This window comes from Plectropomus leopardus, chromosome 22 (assembly GCF_008729295.1).
Source record: "Plectropomus leopardus isolate mb chromosome 22, YSFRI_Pleo_2.0, whole genome shotgun sequence".
NCBI lineage: Eukaryota > Metazoa > Chordata > Actinopteri > Perciformes > Serranidae > Plectropomus > Plectropomus leopardus.
In genome coordinates, this window is record NC_056484.1 from 8477753 (window position 1) to 8498084 (window position 20332).

Consider the following 20332-nt stretch of genomic DNA (forward strand, 5'->3'; position numbering starts at 1 on the left):
CTATATTTTTTTTACTTTTCATTTGCACCACTTGGTACACTTAAGTATTGGTTGCTGTTTAAAGAAATACAGTATAATATTGCTGGAAAGATGACCTTTTAAAAATATTGAGATTCAGTAGAAAGGCGTAGAATGCTTTTAAAATTGGTGCAATATGACCAAGAAAAAACAGAGAAAATGATGCTTAAATAAAAGAATAAAATGCTCCATGAATGCGTCCCACAACTTGGAAATGAGAAGCAATCTAGCACTCCTGGTCTCAAAGTCAATGTTTTTTTTTTTTTAAATAGGCAGTCTATGTTGGTGGATGACAAAATCAGAACTTGTACATGTGAAACAATGGCGGCCAGCAAGAAACAGTCTCGTATAACAGTTAAACAGTAAGCTAAAACGAGTTTCTAAAATCATTTAAGGCAAGACATAGGTATCTCAGCCGCACAATCTTCATTTATATTTGATCAGTGCTACTAAGTTTTCTTTTTTGAGTTTTTAGCTTCCATTTTTGCAGGGTTAAACATGGTGCTAAAATTTATTTCTAAGGAAATTTTAGGTAAGAAATAGACAGTGCGCAGTGACATGATCTTAATTTATATATAATGAGCACTGCCTAGTTTTATCAGTTGATGTGATTTCAGTCCAAGTGTGGGACTGAATTGTATTAAGGCAATGGTTAGATATAAGGAAGTTCACCACAGTTCCTCTACACAAACTACCCACACTAATTTGATACAAAACTGGATAGAAAATTGGCGAAGTATCCCTTTAAAAAAATAGAAAAGCATCATTTTAATTTTCACCTCCCCTGTTAAGCTTTTAATAATCAGTTTCAACCGGCTTTCTGAAAGTCTCATTTTTAATATGAGGGCTGAGATGAGGAAGTGGTGCCTAGTAATAAGGTTTAATATAAAAAATGTAGCAGCTCATTAAAACACATTTGTGGGGCAAAAGCCTTTGCATTTTATTCAAATGACATTTGAAATACACCCACGGCCATTTTTCACATCAAATTACACTTAAAAGTCAAGTAGAGAAGTCACAGAGTGTTTTCTTCTCCTACAATATGTTTGGTTTTATGGTTACTTTTCCTAATGCTGGCATCTGTGAAAATATGCAGGTTGTAAGCGCTCGGATAGCAGCTCAAGCTGCGTGATATGATACAATATGATGAATCATCTTTCAAATCTGACTCGTATCTGTAAAGTTGAAATGTCACTGTCACATCCTCTTATATTTTTCACTATCTTGCAAGACAAACAAATTGAATTGTATGTACAAATTAAAGAAACTGCACTCATGCAAAAATCTTGCATTATACTGTATTTCCACCCCTCTTCTTCCCCCACAGGCTGCCAAGCACACTTCATTTATTAATTCTGCATTACCATGGCAACAAATTATTTCCAAGTTTAAAGTTTAATAGGCATCTCCCCCCACGCAGTGCCTTTCCTGGCAAAAATGAGCGGACACGTGTTTTAACTCCATGTAAGCACTCTCATATCTGTCTGCTAAATGTGAAACTATAGCCAAAAGGCAGTTAGCTTAGCTTAGCATAAAGAGAGTTGAACTAGTGTGCTTTGAGGTGTTGGTGGAGTGATTTTTTTTTTAAACTTTCAGACAGAGCCAAGCTTGCCCTCACACTTTTTTCCAGTCATTATGCTAAGCTAAGTTAACTGACTGCCAGCTTCTGCTTAATATTTAGCTGCCAGGTATAGTGAATAACAAAATTTTCCCTTCAAGTTCTGGTGTGAATATGAAGCAACTCCCACCAACTGGTTGGTGTAACTTAACATAAACAGTGGAAGCTTACAGATGGAGACAGATGAGATTTTTTGGATGGTAAAGAAAGGGGCCCTGACATAAAACTAGGCTGTCTATGCAGTACAAAGACACACATATGTGTTGACATTGGTGCAACATGATCTGAGAAAAAAAAAAGAAAAAAGAAAAAAGAACAGTGCCATTGCGTCTTTAAGAGGCTGTACTGAGATGACCTTTAAAGTCGGAGCAAAGATGCTGGTATCATTTGAAACTAGAAAACTTGAGGAATCTAGTTGTACCAATCATGTCATTCAATTTATACTCCTTCTCAGGAAGGAGGATAAATAATGCTCCAAAGTTAGGAAACATTTTGGTGAAGGGAAAATGGCCTGGTCATTTCACAGGAGTCCCTTGACCTCTGACCTCAAGATATTTGAATGAAAATGGGTTCTAAGGGTACTCATGACTCTCCCTCTAACAGAAATGGCCACTTTATGCTCATGTAGTCTTTTATAGTCATTTGATTCCAAATTAAGACAATGCATAACTGTTTTGTGATGCAAAATAATTGAGTTCAAAACAAATAAATGACATTAATTGCGAGTAACTATTAAAATTCAGCAATCAATCGCGATTTAAAAAAATCATTGTTTGACAGCTGTAGTTATATCAAATAGTGAGCTTTTGAGGCACTGTTAAATGGATTCAGAACCACGCTGGCTGTTTCTGCTTGTTTGGTATTTGTGCTCAGCTAAGCTAACCAGCTGCTAGCAGTAGCTTCATATTTACCAACAGCCTTGAGAGTAGCATTGATCTTCTCATCTTACTCTTGGAGAGCTTATTTCCCAAAACACAGATCTATTCCTCTAAGAATGAGGGAAGCGTTTCATGCCTATTGCAAATTATTAGTTGCTGTTGGACATCCCCGTGTTTGTCTTTGACTGACCATCAGTAATGACACATAAAGCTTTTCTAGGTCACCATACAAAAAACCCCATCTGTTTTCTTGCACCAAAGTCTCCTCCTTGGTGACAGTCAGCATGGTTGCGCCTTGTTGACTCAGTGAAAGAGAAGTGATGGCGAATGTGTGTGATATGATGTCTCACTCGGGACATGGGGAGCCTCAGTCCCCTCTGTGCACTGACTGATCACATTACTATTAGTGAAAGCTATTCTGTCAGGAGGAGAAGTTATGGCCCGGCGAAGGAGGGCCTCAGGGTGAAACAGGAATCCAGTGACAGGAAGTAGGCTTTAGGGGTGATCCAAGGTGATTGGACATGAAGGGTCTTAGCTGTCCTGTTCTATTCTGTTTTACTTGGAAAATCTTGTTTCCTTCCTCCAAAATTAACTTTTCGCTTTTGTACTTATGAATGTTGTCATTTGATACACCCTTTAATGGAGTGAATGGTGCCAAGACAAAAATATGACCTTTGCTTTGGCCACATATACAGCAGTAAATTGTCACAAATGGAACAGGTGAATCTGATGAATGTTTTACCCAACTATTTATGTTACCAAATGTACTTTGTGCCTCAAATGTATCTACTCTGGCCAAACTTTATGATCTACAGCTTTATCTTTTGACACAAGCCAGGATTTCCTGCATGCTTTCCAGACTGCCGCTTCATCTAATATCAAGACGCTATCATTAGTCACTGTATATTGACAGCACATCCCTGTCTGTGTGTCATCTGGACTTTTACAGATGTCCATTTTGGAGCAACAGAACAAATTAAGCCCAACAGGAAAAAGGCTCTGGTCTTTAAATCAAAGTCCAGATGGTTTCACCTTGCCTGCTCTCTCTGTAATTGTATTACAATGTCAAATGGTTTGGTAAATATAGCTTATTAAAGGAGGGGATTTTTTTTTGAAGATTTCCTGCATCATTGGATTTCCAGTTTTAGAACTCAAACACGTTTTAAATTATTAACTAAAAGAAGCTACAGCCATGGTTGTGGCTCTTTAAGGCTCTTTTAGGCACAGCCATGCTTTAGGCTAAATGCTTAAATTATCATTTTCAACATTCTCACAATTAAAATGTAAATATGATGATTAACAGGTATAAAAAAAAAAGTGATCGCAATTATTTGCATGATTGTCCATAATTAACACGCTATTAATCGCAAATTAATTGCACTTTATTTATCTGTTCGAAATGTACCTTAAAGGGAGTGGACAAATATGCTTACTTTATGCGAATCTATGTTTATTTTTATTGCAACAATCCAGAACAATGACAATTACTCTCCAGAATAACCTCAAAGGTACTGCATGCTCAAAAAATATACTGAAAGAGAAACGTCAGCATATTTCTGTGGAGAAACTGTGATGGCTCTTGGAGGCTATGTGCAACGCAGGGCCTGTACTCGAACGCTGCTGCACTATCAGTGTTCATTGTGTTAACTTTGTGTTCAGTGTCTCACTTTCTGGCTACTTGCATAAAGTGCAAGTGAGCTGCAAACTATCCAGCATGGTCTGTCTCAGTTGTGTGTTTGGCCAGCAAGTGGTATTTGAGGCTGGATGTACTCTGGTGGTAACTCACTTCACATTGACCGTAAATGCAAATAACTTTGGTCTTGTAGAGAGAACCGTCTGGCCAGGCTTTGAAGCTGAACTTGTCATTTTAAAAAACCCTTTCTTTATCTATTTCTGCACATGAAGGTTTGCTTCTGCTTGCTATCCACAATGTTGCATTGCTTCCCAATTTCCTTATACAGGGTGGGCTGAGGGACATAATTACAGAACATGTGTGCGTTAATTGCGCATCAAAAACATTTGTGGCATTAAAATCAATTTGTGTTTACGCATCATTAACTTTGACACTTTGATATTTGCTGTTTGGCACTAAATTCATCATGCAGCTGAGTACCTGGTTACAGACTAAACTTGAAAATGGTGCTAGATGAGGGGACCGCCCATAATTTCTTGTGGCCCAAATCTGCAAAGCCCTGCTGGATGGAAAAATGTGCAATTGTATGAATGTACATTTTCCTGATTATGCTTACTTTTTCATAAGTAACATTTTCACTGGGTGGTATTAGTTTTACTTAAGTAATGGATCTGAATACTTCCTCCATCACTGTTTATCACTGTAACTGTTTGGTCTCATTTCTTATCTGTTGTAATCCCCTCTGTATCAAGAAACAAAGCCTGAAAGAACAAATATTTCCAAATGACCTCTCAGTTGAATGTTTCGCATGCTCTTCAGGCGAAAGATCAAGCCATGTTCGATGGGTGTGTGAACCAAATCTAACCTTGGATAAGCTGATGCATCCGGCAACATCCACCGAGTCTCTGTCGTTTTGATCAGCCTCACTGCTCAGTGAATCACACGTGCAGGACGTTTCCAGGCCCCTGTCTGACGCAGGCCAAATCTTTGAAGGCAAAAGAGGGGAACAAACGCATCTTTAGAAGTGGAGGATCTGAGGGATCCATCAGAAAGAGAGAGGGAGAGAACAGGAGGGGGAGTTACTGAGACGAGGGATGGAGATGGTGAATATGAAAGACAACACAGGGAACATAAAACGAGAGGGGGAGACAGAGACAGTATAATGCAGACAACAGAGTGGGATCTGGCAGAGAGAGCCTGGCATCCTTTGATCAAATTGTGAACATTTTCAGGAAGAAGCACATGAAAAGTCAACCAAGCTTTGTTCTTAAACGCTTCTGAAGAGAAATGATAGAAAGTTAGGAGTGTAAGTGCAGTAAGTTAGATGTTTTACCAAAATAAAATATTAGAACACAGATAAAGGTAACAAATTAATACCATGATTTATCAATTTCAGTATTGGAACCCATCAGCGAACGGTTTAATGATGATAAGCCTCGAAGGGATAGAGCCAAAATTTTGACTAATCTGGTGTAGCTGCAGATATCCGACCCAGACTTTCACTTTTCTGTGATGGACATTTCATCAAAAAGGTGCAATGCAACTATATGCAGACTTTAGGGAATGTGTGCACCACAACCTCGTGCAGAAAACAGACCTATAAACAAGGCTAACCACTTCAGTGACAATATTTGACTCGACACTCAGGACAACTGGCATGGTATAAAGACCAAGTAAAACCAGTAAGAGTAGATGGTGAGGGAGGAATGTTCCTTTGAGAAGCCAAAAAGTCTCTATAAACATAATGTTACATAATTTGTGTCAGGCAGCTGTGCATCACATACAGACTGTAAAGGGTGGGTCTCACAGTGCCAAAGGATACCTTTGACTCCAGACTCAAGAAAGCCAATATTTTCCAAAACACTGAACTAATCCACGAAAGACTACTTCTAAATATTCAGAATTTCAAATGCAGTACTTCAGTCTCTTAAACCCAATGCAATGTAAGTCTGTGGATATCAAACTCTCTAAATACAGCTTGTGGCAGGACCTCAGCGCTCTTCTATATTTAAAACATTTTCTCTATTAAAAGTTCAGTTGAGACGGCTGATTACTGAGCCCCATACAGCGATCATAGCCATTTATGGTGTCTGTAACAGGTGTCCATGCAACGATTATAATTACACCAGATCATCAACCATGACGAGGAGGCACAACTTTAGCCATCACAAGGCCTCACACAACAAAAAAGGGTCTGAACATCATTACAAAGCAACAAAAAGCACTTCAGTGTATGACTGTGAAATTGAGAAAATTATTCCATGCTCCACTCCGGGCTTTTTCGTTTTTAAGGCATGAGGTCTTCATGACAGAGATTTGGGCTTGGTTTGGTTTCATAAGGGTAACTGATTAAATCGAATATATATTTGTACCCCATCTTAATTTTTGTTTGTTTGTTTTTGATAAAATATCCATATAAAAATAAAAAAAAGTACAATTTTGCCAGTTAGTTTGTTTTTAAATGAACTGCATACATTAATATATTATATTTTCTTTTCTAATTTAAATACCCATTTAGTCTATTTTACTTATATTGTTATTAATTCAATCTGTTGTTAATTTAATTCACTGCATTTTAATTGGAACTGTGCTTTGGCAAAGCATGTCAAATGTCCTACCAGCAAAGTTTTTTGAATTGAAAAGAAATTAGAAATAGTTGGTTGTGCATTAGTGGTCTAATATAGATATCATGAAAGCAAACATCTCCGATTTGAGGTCTGCTAATGACCTTTGCCACATGCCAGAGCCTTTTTCTGCTGCTATTTATGTCATCTCTCTAAAGTAATTATTGTGTTAAAGCAAAATGCTGAACTACTAATGTAGGTTCCACTATGATGATAACAGATTACAAGTCCTTGGTTAATGAAGTAAAGACTGAATTTTGTGCGGTGAATAAAAATAATTTGGATATTTGACAACGTTTTCATGATGGTTAAGGTGGGGTGTGTTTAAGCAAAAATGTAACAGACTCAGCAGGCAGAGACAGGTGGTTTGTAGCTGCAGCTGCAGTGTCACCGCCCAGCAGGTGCTGACACACATAATCCATCTACAGGCTTTCTGTAAATACACACACACACACACACACACACACACACACGCATGCACACACAAATGTACGTTTCTTGTTTTTATCTCTCAGTATGTCTCTGAAAATAAAGAAAAACAAAAGGTAGGTGCGTTTAAGCATTCAATATATATAATTTTCTTTGTGAACTTGGACGTCTCATTTTTGACAGAGAAGAATGCATCAAGACAAAAGAAATCAACTTGGAAAAAGACCACTAGGAGACTCAAAACTGGTTTCTCACTCCCCCTGCAGGAAGAACTATAGAACTGCTGAAACTCATATATTAACCCAAGTTTTAAACTACAGTGAGGATGAAGACTGCAAAAAATTAGTGGATTATGATACATTGGGCCTAGACATGTAATAAGTCTCATTCTTGTGTCTCATTTTAGTGATTTTGCTCCTTCAGTAGATATTGTTTCTCTGTTTGAGGCACTTTTGTGTAATTTTTGTTATTGTTTTATGTCTCCTTTTGGTCATTTTTTGTCTTTTTTTTGTTTGTTTGTTTTTGTCTTCATGTAGTCATTTTGTGTCTCTTTTCAGTTGTTTTGTCCCTTTTTGTCATTGTTCTGCTTCTCTATGTCATCAAATTGTGTCTCTTTTTGGTTGTTTTGTCCCTTTTTGTAGTTATTTTGCTTCTGTATGTCATTTTTTGTGTCTCTTTGAGGTCATTTTGTGTCTCTTGGGGTCATTTTGTGTCTCTTTGGTTGTTTTGTCCCTTTTTTGTGGTTATTTTGTTTCTCTTTGAGGTCATTTTGTTTATTCTTTGGTTGTTTTGTGTCTTGTAGTTATTTTATTTTATTTTGTCCTTTTGTGTGTCTCTTTGGGGTAATATTATGAATTCTTTTTTCAAGGTAATTTTGTGTCTCTTTTTGGTTGTTTTGCCCCTTTTGAAGTTATTATAAGTTTCTTTGAGGTCATTTGGGGCTCTTTGGCTTTCGTCTGTTAGGCCTGTTTGGTGGTGGAAATTTTGTTATCCATGTATATATCCATGTATATGAGTTCAAGGGTGCTGTTCAATCTGATCCCCTACTAAACAATAAGCTTTTAAAAATCCGTGCACACAATATCAAATATTTTTAGATCAGTACAGGATGTTAGTTATTTAAACTGCACAATATTTCTTTAAACTTGTACAATATGATGTGCAATATGATGACAGCTGAAAAGCAAGAAGGAGTGCGAGTAGAATAAGCAAATTAATCAGAAACATCAGTTGTGATGTTGTGAAAAAATAAACAAATGCTCCCAGCGCACCAGAATGGTTATCTAATGTGCAAATCGGAAAATGTTGGCTAGTTCATACAAATCATAGAATTAAGAGTATTTTAAGCCAGCAGATCATTATCAGGCACAAACAGTCCAAAAATACTTCAGTTAAACACATGACAAACTCATCAAGTAAACAACACATGTCCAGTCTTTTGAGCTATTGGCTTCAACTCAAAGTAATTAATTCCTTATCTGCTTCATTGTATTTTATCAGCATTCATCAGCTGCTGCTGCTGCCTGGCTGCATGCACATTCTTCAGGTCTTTATGACTTCACACAATTATAATCTTTCAGAGCCATTTCAATCTAGTGAAGGCAAAATAGAGGTTGACTTCTAAAATATGACATGAGGACAGGGCTGAACTCAACAGATCATTTCTATAAACGAAGTGTCCCTTCGTACCAACTGACACTGACAGCACACAAATCAGCACTGCCATGTTAGGATTGCCACGGACCAATAACTCAAGATTTATGAGACCATTTAAAAAGACACACAACAAATATACAGTATATATATATATATATATATATATATATATATATATATATATATGTGTGTGTGTGTGTGTGTGTGTGTGTGTGTGTGTGTATACTCTGGCTGATTGTTCCTAAGATTTACTCGAGCAGCAAAGAGGACATCTTTCATTAATACTGAGTGAGTGAAAACCATATGATCGTATGTCTTTGGAAACAAGCACTGAAGAATAGTCACTGTTGTTCTAACTGAGCTCAGGGAGAGACGAGGACAAGAATGAGGGAAGACCACCCGGGAGTTGTGTCTAAGAAAACAAATTAAAGATGCATTTTTTTACCTAGCTAAAACAGGAAATTAAATAACTATCAAAGTGGAAACATGCAGGATGAATTCATGGAAAGTCAACTCAGTTCAACTCAACTCTTATTTATAAAGCACTTTATAAAATAACCACAGCTGAAACAAAGTGCTGTACATAAATAGACAAAACAATGCAGACATAAAACAATAAAACAAAATGGATGAAAAAAACAGGTATAAACACTCAGGTAATTGTTTCATTGTTTTTTAAAACAATTTAAAAACAATAAAAACAATAACTTAGTGAGACTTGAGTCTCACGTAGGGTTGAAAGCCAAGGAATAAAAATGGGTTTTAAGACAAGTTTTAAAAGTCAGAGATTATACAAGGAAGCCTGTCAACAAAATGTGTCAAAAGGACCACATAACAGTCAAAAACTTCATTTTAAATAGTAAAATAAATGCTTAGTGTAGGGGAGTGCACGTCAGATCCATATTGAGGCTACTATGTAATGATATCAAGTTGTAGAAATAGTATTATTGCATTTTTAATCACATTGTAATTAAATACTTTTTACCATACCAATATTTTGTATTTTATTTTGATTCACTTGATGAGCAAGTATTTGTAATTTGTAACAAGATACTTTTTGATATATTGTGTGCTCATCTGAAAATTACATAAAGTTAGAACAGAAAAAAAAGTAAATATCTGGAAAAGTGCTACAATAAAACATAAATAATAAATATAAATAATGATTTTTTGATCTAATTTAAAAAAATACAAGTATAATAATTACAAATAGAATTTTTTGATATTTTTCCCTAGATATTTTATACTCTTTTTTAAGTGAAAATTTAGGTAATTTGTCTTGTCTTTATTAATTTATTATTATTATTATTTATTTATTTTTATTTTAAGGGATATTTCATACAAAGTTGCTGATGGGTTTTTTCTTGCTTAAAAAGTGAACGAAATCCTATTTCAAAGATTTAAATACAAAAGCATCTGAGTGCTGTGCAAAAAAAGTGATGTCCATCCAGGGTATAAAGGATTATTGTTATCAGCAACACCTGTGCTCTTCCTGCTATAAAAAAAAAAGCATATGCACAATGAAAACATCTAAAACACTGACAGCAGCAGGAAATGACAACCATATTTGATCTCACAGATCACATAATACCAATTTCAACAATGCAAACATGTGGTCTGCCTTTGCACATAAAAACATATGTGAGCATTAAGGCTCTGTACACACAAAAGGTGCTAATTAGACCAATTCTCACCTTAAAGTTGGATGGTTACAAGCCACAGGACACACACACACACACACACACACACACACACACACACACACACACACACACACACACACACACACACACACAGAGCCTCAGAAGAGGTCTAATCAACCTGTAAATGAAATCATCTGTGTTGATGAGCACAGTTCTTGCTCAATATGAAAGCACATGGCGCTATCTTGTGGTTAAATTGTGTTACTACACATCATTGACTTCACGGCATCTGCAAGTAACCCAGATCAACCACTTTTTTTCAAAATAAAACTGTGTTATGGTCAATAACGCAATGCACGACATTTCATTTGTACTGATATTTAATATTTAGACATGGGGCAACAGCATTTTTTTACAGCACAATTTGCATAATTTATCAATACCTCCTGTATACAATCACAAAACCATGACAGTATATTTTTTTCTGCTTACTTACAAGTGAAAAACCAGACAGGTTTTACAAGCATAATCTTTGTACAGTCAGCATACATCATCAATAATTTTAATAGGTTTTTATTCATAATTTCCCCCTCTACAACATTTTTGTTCTATATCTTTCTCTACCTCATTCTTTTTTTTTTCAATTTTAACTTTTAATAATATCTGGACACAAAAATAGTATGAACCACCAACGAAACATGCAACATCCAGTGTGAGCACATTTAAATTCTCCTGCAACTGCTCGAGTTGTTGATCTGTGTAGTTAGACTCTGGTAAACCTTTAGTGTTTGGTGCGAAGGGTCGGGTTAATCTGGGTCCCTATAGACAGACGAAAGGTCGTTTCTCAGTCCATCCACTGTACATTGATCGAGAGAAAAACAACTTCCTTTTACTTTTATAATCACCTTTTTTGTCTGCTAAAAGACCTATTGCTGCCCAAACCCCAGTATAAAAAGCTATGTATTTACAAGGTTGGAAATAGAGAGATGGTGTGTGTGTGTGTGTTTGTGTGTGTGATAGTGTGTGTAATTCTGTGTGTGTTATTTTGATATTTTTAGACAGACAACACTTAAAAGAAGAGATATGCATCAAAGCCAATGGCATGCATGGACTTGATATGAAGATGCTACACACAAGCACATGGGTATAAAAAGAAGAAAAATATAAAAAAAAACACACACAGACTTTAAAAACTGTCATTTCAGGCAAACGTCCAGTGATTACAATGATGTCTTTTTTGGTAATTTCTCATACAGATACTGGAAAATGGAACTATTCAAAGAGGGAGTGCAGAAAAAAAGGGAAAAGTTTGAATAGGAATGTTTTTTTTTCTTATCGCGACTCATAAATATGTGAAATTCAGGATCTGTGCATGTTAATTTAACTAAATGAGAGTGTGTTCGTGCACAAGGACGATTAGAAAGTTGGTTCTCTGAGTTTCAGGCCCTCTAAACCTTGTAAACAAGCACTACATTGTGTATAAAAACAAAATTTCTCCACTTTTTTTATGTACACCTGATATGTACCGTAAACAAATATAATACAACATATGAAATAGTCTCACAGGCAATAAATAAAGAATACAAAATAACACATTAAATTAAAAACAATATCACATTAAATAAATAGTTGGTTCGTGGAGGACATGAAAACACAGCAGTGCAAAAGAAAAATGGATATAAATGCTTCTTTTCCTCTCACGTTTCTGGCAAGTCAAGACGCAGTTACTTTCTTTTCACAGTCGATGTTGCATAGAAATCACTCAGATATTAAGTTTTACTGCTAAGTTGGACTGAAAATGCCAAATAAACCAGCTGTTCCTGCCTCTTGACATATGGACATAATGGACAGATTTTCAAAGACTCAACACTGACGTTTTGAAATGGTAATATGAAGACAACACATATATGTCAAAAAAAAAGCTAAATAATAGCATTGTCTTATCTTAGAATGGTAATAGTCAGTGGTGTAGTGAGCAGTGACCCTTTTCAATCATTCAGTAAATTGGCGGCCCTTTAAGTGACATATCATATGGATATTTCATTTCAACTATACAACTATCCACTGGTGCTGATATCCTCTCTCAATATTTAGAAAATGTGCTTTTATCTCCCACAATATTAACACTATGAGGAGATTTTATTTTGACAAAATCAAAGGCATTTGCACATTTATGCAGGAAAGACACAAATTTGTGCAAAAGAAATCCAATAATGGAAATTAAATGTTTGACACTCAGTTTGCCCAGGTGTTCTGTTAGCTCTGTAATTGTTTTATGTGGATACATTTCTAAAGCAGGACGACGCTGTTTAGAACAAAGAAGGATTAGGGAAATTTAAAAAAAAAAAAAAAAAAAAAGGTCCTAATATTATCAGAATTATGTTGCAATTATGAGAAAAAGTGATAATATTACAAAAACAACGTCGCAATTTAAAGAGAATAAAGTTATATTGTTTCATGGGAAAAAAATGCATAATATTATGAGGAAAAAAAGCTGTAATAATTAAACTACTAAATTTCAAAGAAAAAAAGTTGCAGACTTTCATGGCGGAGGTAAGGGTTATAGTCCCGTAAGGTCTTTGGACTTTTTGGACTCTTGGACTTTTACACAATTTAGACTTTGTTACCTGACTGTCAGGCCTTAATCTGTGACTGTTTTTCTAATAAATTTACTAGTTTAATCACATAATATTATCACTTTTTATCCTAAAAATTCTGACTTTATTTTTAGAATTATACAACTTTTTGCCTAAAATAGCATGACTTTTCTCTTGTTAAATTGCATCTTTATTGTCGTAATGTTATGACCTCATTCTTGAAATTTAAGATTTTCTTTTCATTAATCCTAGTGTGCCCTTATTAAGTAAGATTTCTTTTAGAATTTATGTCTTAAATAATTTAAATAATAATCTCTGGAAAAAAACTGTATATATTATATATATATATATATATATATATATATATTATATATTATATTATTATTTTTACAAATTTGTCTTACATCCCTGAAAATCGTGAAACCCCCGTGAAGCTTCAGTGACCCCTAGTCGGGGTTGGGACCCCCCAGATTGGGAACGAGCAGTTTATAGCACACCCATTTATGAGCCAAAAAGCCATTTGAATACAAAGTAGAGTACACCCACTTCGTCATGGTAACCTGCTAGTACACCCATCTCATAAACTACCACTACACCACTGACAATAGTGCTTTTTCATGGATGGTTTCCAGCCCATTTGTCTTCTGCTCGCTACAGTATCTCCCGATACTGCTGCTTTACTTCACCTCTCTACTTCCTCCCCTAAGAAAGATTAAAAAAAATAATAATAAAAAAATCTCTATTTCATTTTTGCAGGATGACGATGTAAGGTTTACATTCTACGCAGAAAAAGTGCAAAATACGACAACAGCGTGCTCCTACAAATGTAAGCAGGACTGATATAAGACTCGTAATGTGACTGGATCTCACAAAAAAAACAACTTAAATCTCATATGGTAAATGTGTCACATTCTAAAGGGGCATCATGGGTAAATAAAACCTCTATGTCACAATCATCAAGACTCGATTGTCTGTGATAAAGATATCTCTATATCTATCTATATATGTTATAATTATTTTCCAGCTATGACACTTCACTATATACAAAGTGAACCTTAGAGGTGATTTTTTTTTCTGTGCAGAACATGTGGCACTGCATACCAAATAGATAGACTCATGCGCACAATAAATAGTGTCCAATTTGATATATAATAATATCGATCATTTATCAAACAATAATCATTTGATAGTTTACACTTACGGAGAGAAACAATGTGAATAAGGAGATGTTTTTAATAAATTCATGCTTGCTGAGATTTTTTTTTTCCTCTCAAACTGGAATGCTAGGTAGTGTGTTATAAAATATACTATGTTTCCTTCCCAGGATAGATTCTTAAATAATTGAGGAGGAGACAAATGATAGAACTCTAGGCTAATATCATAATACAAAAATAAATAGGAGGTCTCCGTAGCGGAGTCTTCAATATTTCATTCCCGAAAATGCTTTGTAAATCAATAAAACTCTGCGCTCATAATAAAGCAATGAGGAAAATCTTTCATGGATAAAACATCTAAATAAATAAATTTGAATCCACAAGTGTGTCCATTCCCTGTAGAATTAAAATGTCTCTTCTGCATGAATGAGTGTGCAAAGTTGTCTTGTGTGTGTGCGTGTGTGTGTGTGTGTGTGTGTTGTGATTTAAAGTGTGTAATACCTGGTTGATTCCACGCTTGACCTCTGAACCTGTGTTCTCCTCAGTTAGCCTACTGTACACTGTACGTCCTGTAAACTTGTGGTCGTTTCCTGTAAACGCATAACTGCTTCCACTGAACTTCCAGAAATCATCGTCATAACTGCCCTTACGAACAAAAGCATCTCCTGAAACTTTGAGCCCTGAAACAAAGATCTAAGAAAGAGATATTTAACCCCCTCCTGTACCCACAGAACCCTCTCCATCACCCATCGAGAGTGGATCAGTGTTACAGATGTTACAGAAACCTCTTGGTGCCCCCTCAGGTTTAGTTTTTTGTTTTAGACTGAGTCTCGTTCTATGAGTGGATCTGGGCGGTGCTGGCGAGCAGCTTGTGCCAGCTCACCACTCGCTTGCGTAGGTCGACTTTGTCCAGCCACACGTAGGCCTCCCCAATCAGGGTCTTCTTTACAAACTTGCCACCATTGGACACCAGGAACAGCTGGTGTGAGCAGAACAGAAAGCACTATATGAATCTACCAGGTATACATGAGACTGATATATGATTAAAGCAATACACCTTGTGTAACACTGAATTAATGAAAAAAAACTATTTTTCTTTCTTGCCTTCACAGTAAATGAAGAATCAAAACATAGAGAAAAAATTTAACTTGAACTTGAAGTGGGAGGTGGTGAGGTTTAACAACAGTAAAACTATATCAAAACGTCTATTAATTCTTCGTTTAGAGTCAAGGCTTACCAGAAAAACAAAGGGTCTTTTATACACAGTATTCAACAAAACACAGAGACTGATAAGCAAATGGTCATTTTGAGGGTCAAGTATTTCTTTACAGGAATGGTTTGACTGTCTCAAGGCTGAACTAAACTAACCATATCCTAGGTCTAGCTTCACATTCAGCAGCAATACAAAACAGTGGTCTCTATCTTCTCATCTAACTCTTGGCAAGAAGGCAAATAACCATATTTAAATAATAAGCATGTCTTTATGAAGCTACCCACCTGTTGTGTGTGTGTGTGTGTGTGTGTGTATGTGTGTGTGTGTGTGTGTGTGTTAAGGACTGGTTTAGGAGTACCTGTAGAGAGTGTCCGGCGGGGTTCATACAGAAGCGGAAGGTCTCGTTAAAAGATGGCTCGCGGTCATGACGGCACACCCTGGTCTTCTTCTTGATGATCCTTTTCTGGGTGGCGATGTTCACCACATAGAGCTTCACATAAAGATCTGTTGGCACACACACACACACACACACACACACACACACACACACGAATGACTTTAATTTTTAGTTGACTTTTTACTTGCAAATATATGACTTCTTAATCTCTTTAATCTAAGATAATATCTGAATTCTTTTGTCATAAATTTACAAATTCAATCTTGGACATTTGAATTTCCAAGCAGAACATTTGGTGTATTTTCTCAGAACATTATCCCCTCCCTCTGGTACATATTTTCTTTTCTACCAACAACGGCCCTAAAATGCCATCATAGTTCAACAAGGTTTGTGGTCATTCATTTTAGAGATGGGTGGAGTTTATTTTGCTTCTGCAGGTACCCACTAGAGGGCCACAAGAGAGGTCAAAGCCACTTAACATGTAGAGAAGAAAGTGTGAGGATAAATACAAACACTGCGTTAGAAATAGTCACAGAAGTTCATGGCCACGATAAAGTGTTAACGAGTCACTGCTACACACACTACACTTTCTATGTACTGTCAATGGAAGAAAACCTTTGTGTGCAGATTCCATCTGGATGCAAATGCAAATCAAAAAGGAAGCCAGCAGCTTGGGTATTAAGATGTAAATATTACAAGAGGAGGCGAGGGGGCGGCAAGCTGCGCTGAAGTCTGATGTTTCTGTGAACACCAGAGACACGTCTGTCCAGTGTTTATAAAGCCAGGATCACATGTAATCTAAGCCTGATTACCATGGTAGACCTTTCGCCTCAGGGTGCTGCTGATTCTGATTCTAAATTATAAGACATTCACAGAAATATTAATTTGTCATCTGGGTGTTTGCAGTGCTTCATGTTTTGAACTTGTGATAATTTGCTGGCCTATATAATAAATACAAATAAACTACTATTACTATATAGTGTAATTGATGAAAAGTCTGAAAAATCCAATTATTATTTAAAAAATGAAGTAACATATATTATTGCAATTAAAATCAGAGGAAAAAAATCAGAATATTGCCTTGTATAAATATCTGGGAGCTTTGCTGTATGTAACTGGTTTTGTGCCCATTTTTCTCCACATTGTCTCTCTGCACCTTTCTTGATAAACAAAGCTTGTGATGGTGAAAGTTGCAGTTCTTGTCCAAGTGCACACAGTGACACATCACACCCCTGCTATGTCCATAGTGTGTCCCTTATGTCACATGTTTGTGTGCACATTACCCCTGTCTTACAGGGCCAGTGTAAAAGATTTGGTGGCATCTAGCAAACCAGTTGAAACTGCTCCCGTGTGCCACTGTGGCAACGTGAAAAAGCAAATGGCCCTATCTAGAATCAGTGTTTGGTTTTGTCCATTCTGGGCTACTGTAGAACATTGCGGACTCCATGGAAGAGGACCTGCTGTGTGGACAAAAACAACCCACTCTAAGTCATAAAAAAACAAAAACTCTTATTTTCAAGGTATTATATACCAATGAAAACATAGGTAGGAATATTATATACAATTTTCCCCAATATATCCGTCTAAATCCTACACACTGGGCCCTTAATGGTGTTTTTAACCTTACACACATATATTATTGGAGACTGGATTAAGTATAAGCCTAATGCTCCTTTCCAAGGAACTGTTGGCTGTGAAACGCCATCATGACACCTGTGGTTCTGCGTCTAGAAAAACTGGCGAGGATTTTGTGCTTATGTCAGATGCCAGTCTTTCTAAACAGTGTGGGCTGTGTGGTCCTCCCAGCTGTCAAATATTTCAATGATTAAAAAAATGATATGTATCACATGTAATTGTTTTTGAATGCTGCAAAAACATTTTGAAGAGTTTTGACAAATGTGGCAAAGGCAATAAAGGTTTTTTAGAAGTCCTGCATGTTGAGACCTTAAAGGGTTTTTTTCTATAACTACGGTTCAGAAAAAAGACCACAGTGTGTCCTTGTAGGTGTGTCCAACCCCTTCTCTCTTGTTTGTCTCTCTTCTCAGGGCCCTCCTCTTTAATCCTCTTGTCCAGTGGTTCCCAACTGTTCGGTCCAAAAGTGCATTGCAGGTCCGTTCTGAATGGACCACGAGTGATTTGTGAACATGTCAGTTTTGTAAAAACACACTTTATTTGAAGCACAGACCTACAGACTCAAGGAAATCATGTATCATGCCAACCTGTTTTTTTTTCAAATACAGAAACTATTTTATTGCCCTGGTCTTGGTATCATTTGACCTATTGGGCTCTTGAAACCTTTGATATCAGTTTTCATGTGCTGAGTTCAGAAAGTGATTTCTTTCAGAAAAAGGCAACAAGCAACTTAGCATGAAATGTCCCACAAACTGCAAGAAATTAGTAAAGCATAAGTTAGAAAAATAATATGGAAAAAAGAGACAAAGAGAGAGATCATTTAAAAAAAAAAAAACTAAGGAAAATGTAAAGAAATATAAAATCATACTATAAGAATTAGTATATTTTGGTACTTTCTTTTAGGTAATTTCCTTGTTTGTTTTTGTTTTTTTTACTTTCTTTTGCAGATTTGAGAACATTTCTTGTAACCTTTACTAATTTCTTTGGGTCATTTCTTTAAAGTTGCTCACTGCTTGTTTCGCATGTTCTTAACAAGAATCAGGCCAGCTTGTTCATGTTTCAAAGGGTTAACCTGCTGTGCTTTTGCAGCGATTTATTATTATCTATTTATTGGGTACGTTTTAAGTAATTTGCATTTTATTCTGGCCATATTTTTTTAATCTAATTGTGTTCTAAGTGTGTCTTGTTTACATTTTGTGAAATACAATTGAATATGTCAAAATTTATATGTGTGGACCTTGAGCGAATGACTAATAAGAAATCTGGACCCCATGGCTCGACCAGTTGGGAATCACTGCTCTAGTCATCACAAATAAAACTTCTTTTTTCCCGCACATATGGTCTTTGTTAGTGTATGTGAGCATTCATGCGAAAGTGTTGTGTGTATAGTTGCTTTAAATTACCAGGCAGGTGGTCCGGAGTCTTGAACTTGTAGGTGATGTTGCGACATTGAAGAATCTCCAGGACCAGCTGCTCCCCCTCCGTCTTAACCTCCTTCTTCAGAGCGATCTTGATCTCCCCCATCACCTGAGATTTACCTAAATACACACACACACTGAATCAGCTCGGTACAGTGAATACATTCTGCATAGTTTGACTCTCTCAGCTGCAAATATTCAATGCAATCCATATCTATCAATGTGTCCCTGTTCTGCATGTGACTGCCCCCCGCTGGAGACAAAGTGTACTCTCATGATGAGTAATATCAAACACGGCCTGCGAGCAATCGCATTTATTTGTTTAACAAGGATGGTGAGAAGTTATGAGGAGCTCTGCCTGGCTTCTGGTTGCCTTGGAAACTGAATGGAAATGACCGTTTTGAAAGCTGGGTCAACAAGACCCTGGCAAACAGTGATGGTAGCCTCAGTGTGTGTGTGTGTGTGTGTGTGTGCGTGCGTGTGTGTGACCAGAGGACACATTGACAGAGAAGGACTGAGGGAACAGAGAGCAGATAATAAAGAGATGAAGAGGCCATGCCGATAAGAATAAATGTGTTAATGTGTTCATCTGTGTGTATAAGCTTCAGTCTCACACTTTGTTATAAACGGGGAAGTGAGATAACAAAACTTAGTTTTTAAAAGATCATCTTTGCTCCTTTGCATTAGTCATAACTACTTGACTAGAAACTTTACAGCCAGGAAGGACAAATTAGGAAAATCAGCAAGAATAGACTGATTAAAATAACTCGTAAACTGATTAGTTAAAAGGTCTACATATGATGTAAATAATGCATATTAGGTTGCAATGAAAACAGCAGAGTTAATATAAAGACCAGTTTTTAACAATGAAAACATGTTCAAATATATAAGAAAAGACAGTAAAGGGGAAAAAAATATACTGATTTTAATTTTATATTTTTATTGCATTTATTAGTCCTTGAGGCTGCACATTTGAATGCAAATGCTGTTTTGGATACTGGTAGAAGATGAGCTTACTTTGTTTGAATTTAACAATCCGAGTCACTTAGTCAGCCCTAAAATGTTAAAAATGCATCTTTAGTGTAAGGTTTTAAGAGGCATCAATGCATCAACTAACATGCAGTCTCTACGGCAGATATTTTCAATCCATTTAAGATGATAAAAATGCTTAAAAATTGGTTCATAATTTTGGAAAATATGACAGCTGCCATGGAAAGAAGATCATCCTGTAGAGCCGACATCCTATTTTGTATCTAATTCTTTTCCAACTGTCTTCATCATTCTGTAAAATCACAACAAAACAAATGTTGAGGACGACTAATTTTCACTCCTGCCACCTAAAAATATGCAAAATTATCTGATGTTTCTATTTTTATAGGTTGCATAACATAGGTAAAGTAGGAGTTTGGCATAAACAGCATT

General features: G+C 36.3%; 1 protein-coding gene across 1 annotated transcript in view; it reads right to left on the reverse strand.

The window, feature by feature from the left end:
- Positions 1-13516: 13516 nt before the first annotated feature.
- Positions 13517-20332, reverse strand: part of pcloa (piccolo presynaptic cytomatrix protein a) — a 66967-nt gene continuing 60151 nt past the window's right edge. Inside the window, exons 24-26 of the mRNA XM_042511151.1 lie at positions 18896-19030; positions 15822-15967; positions 13517-15229 (exon numbers count right to left, since the gene is read on the reverse strand). Coding sequence (XP_042367085.1) covers positions 15086-15229; positions 15822-15967; positions 18896-19030 — 425 coding nt within the window. The 3' untranslated portion in view covers positions 13517-15085. The remainder of the gene's footprint in view (positions 15230-15821; positions 15968-18895; positions 19031-20332) is intronic.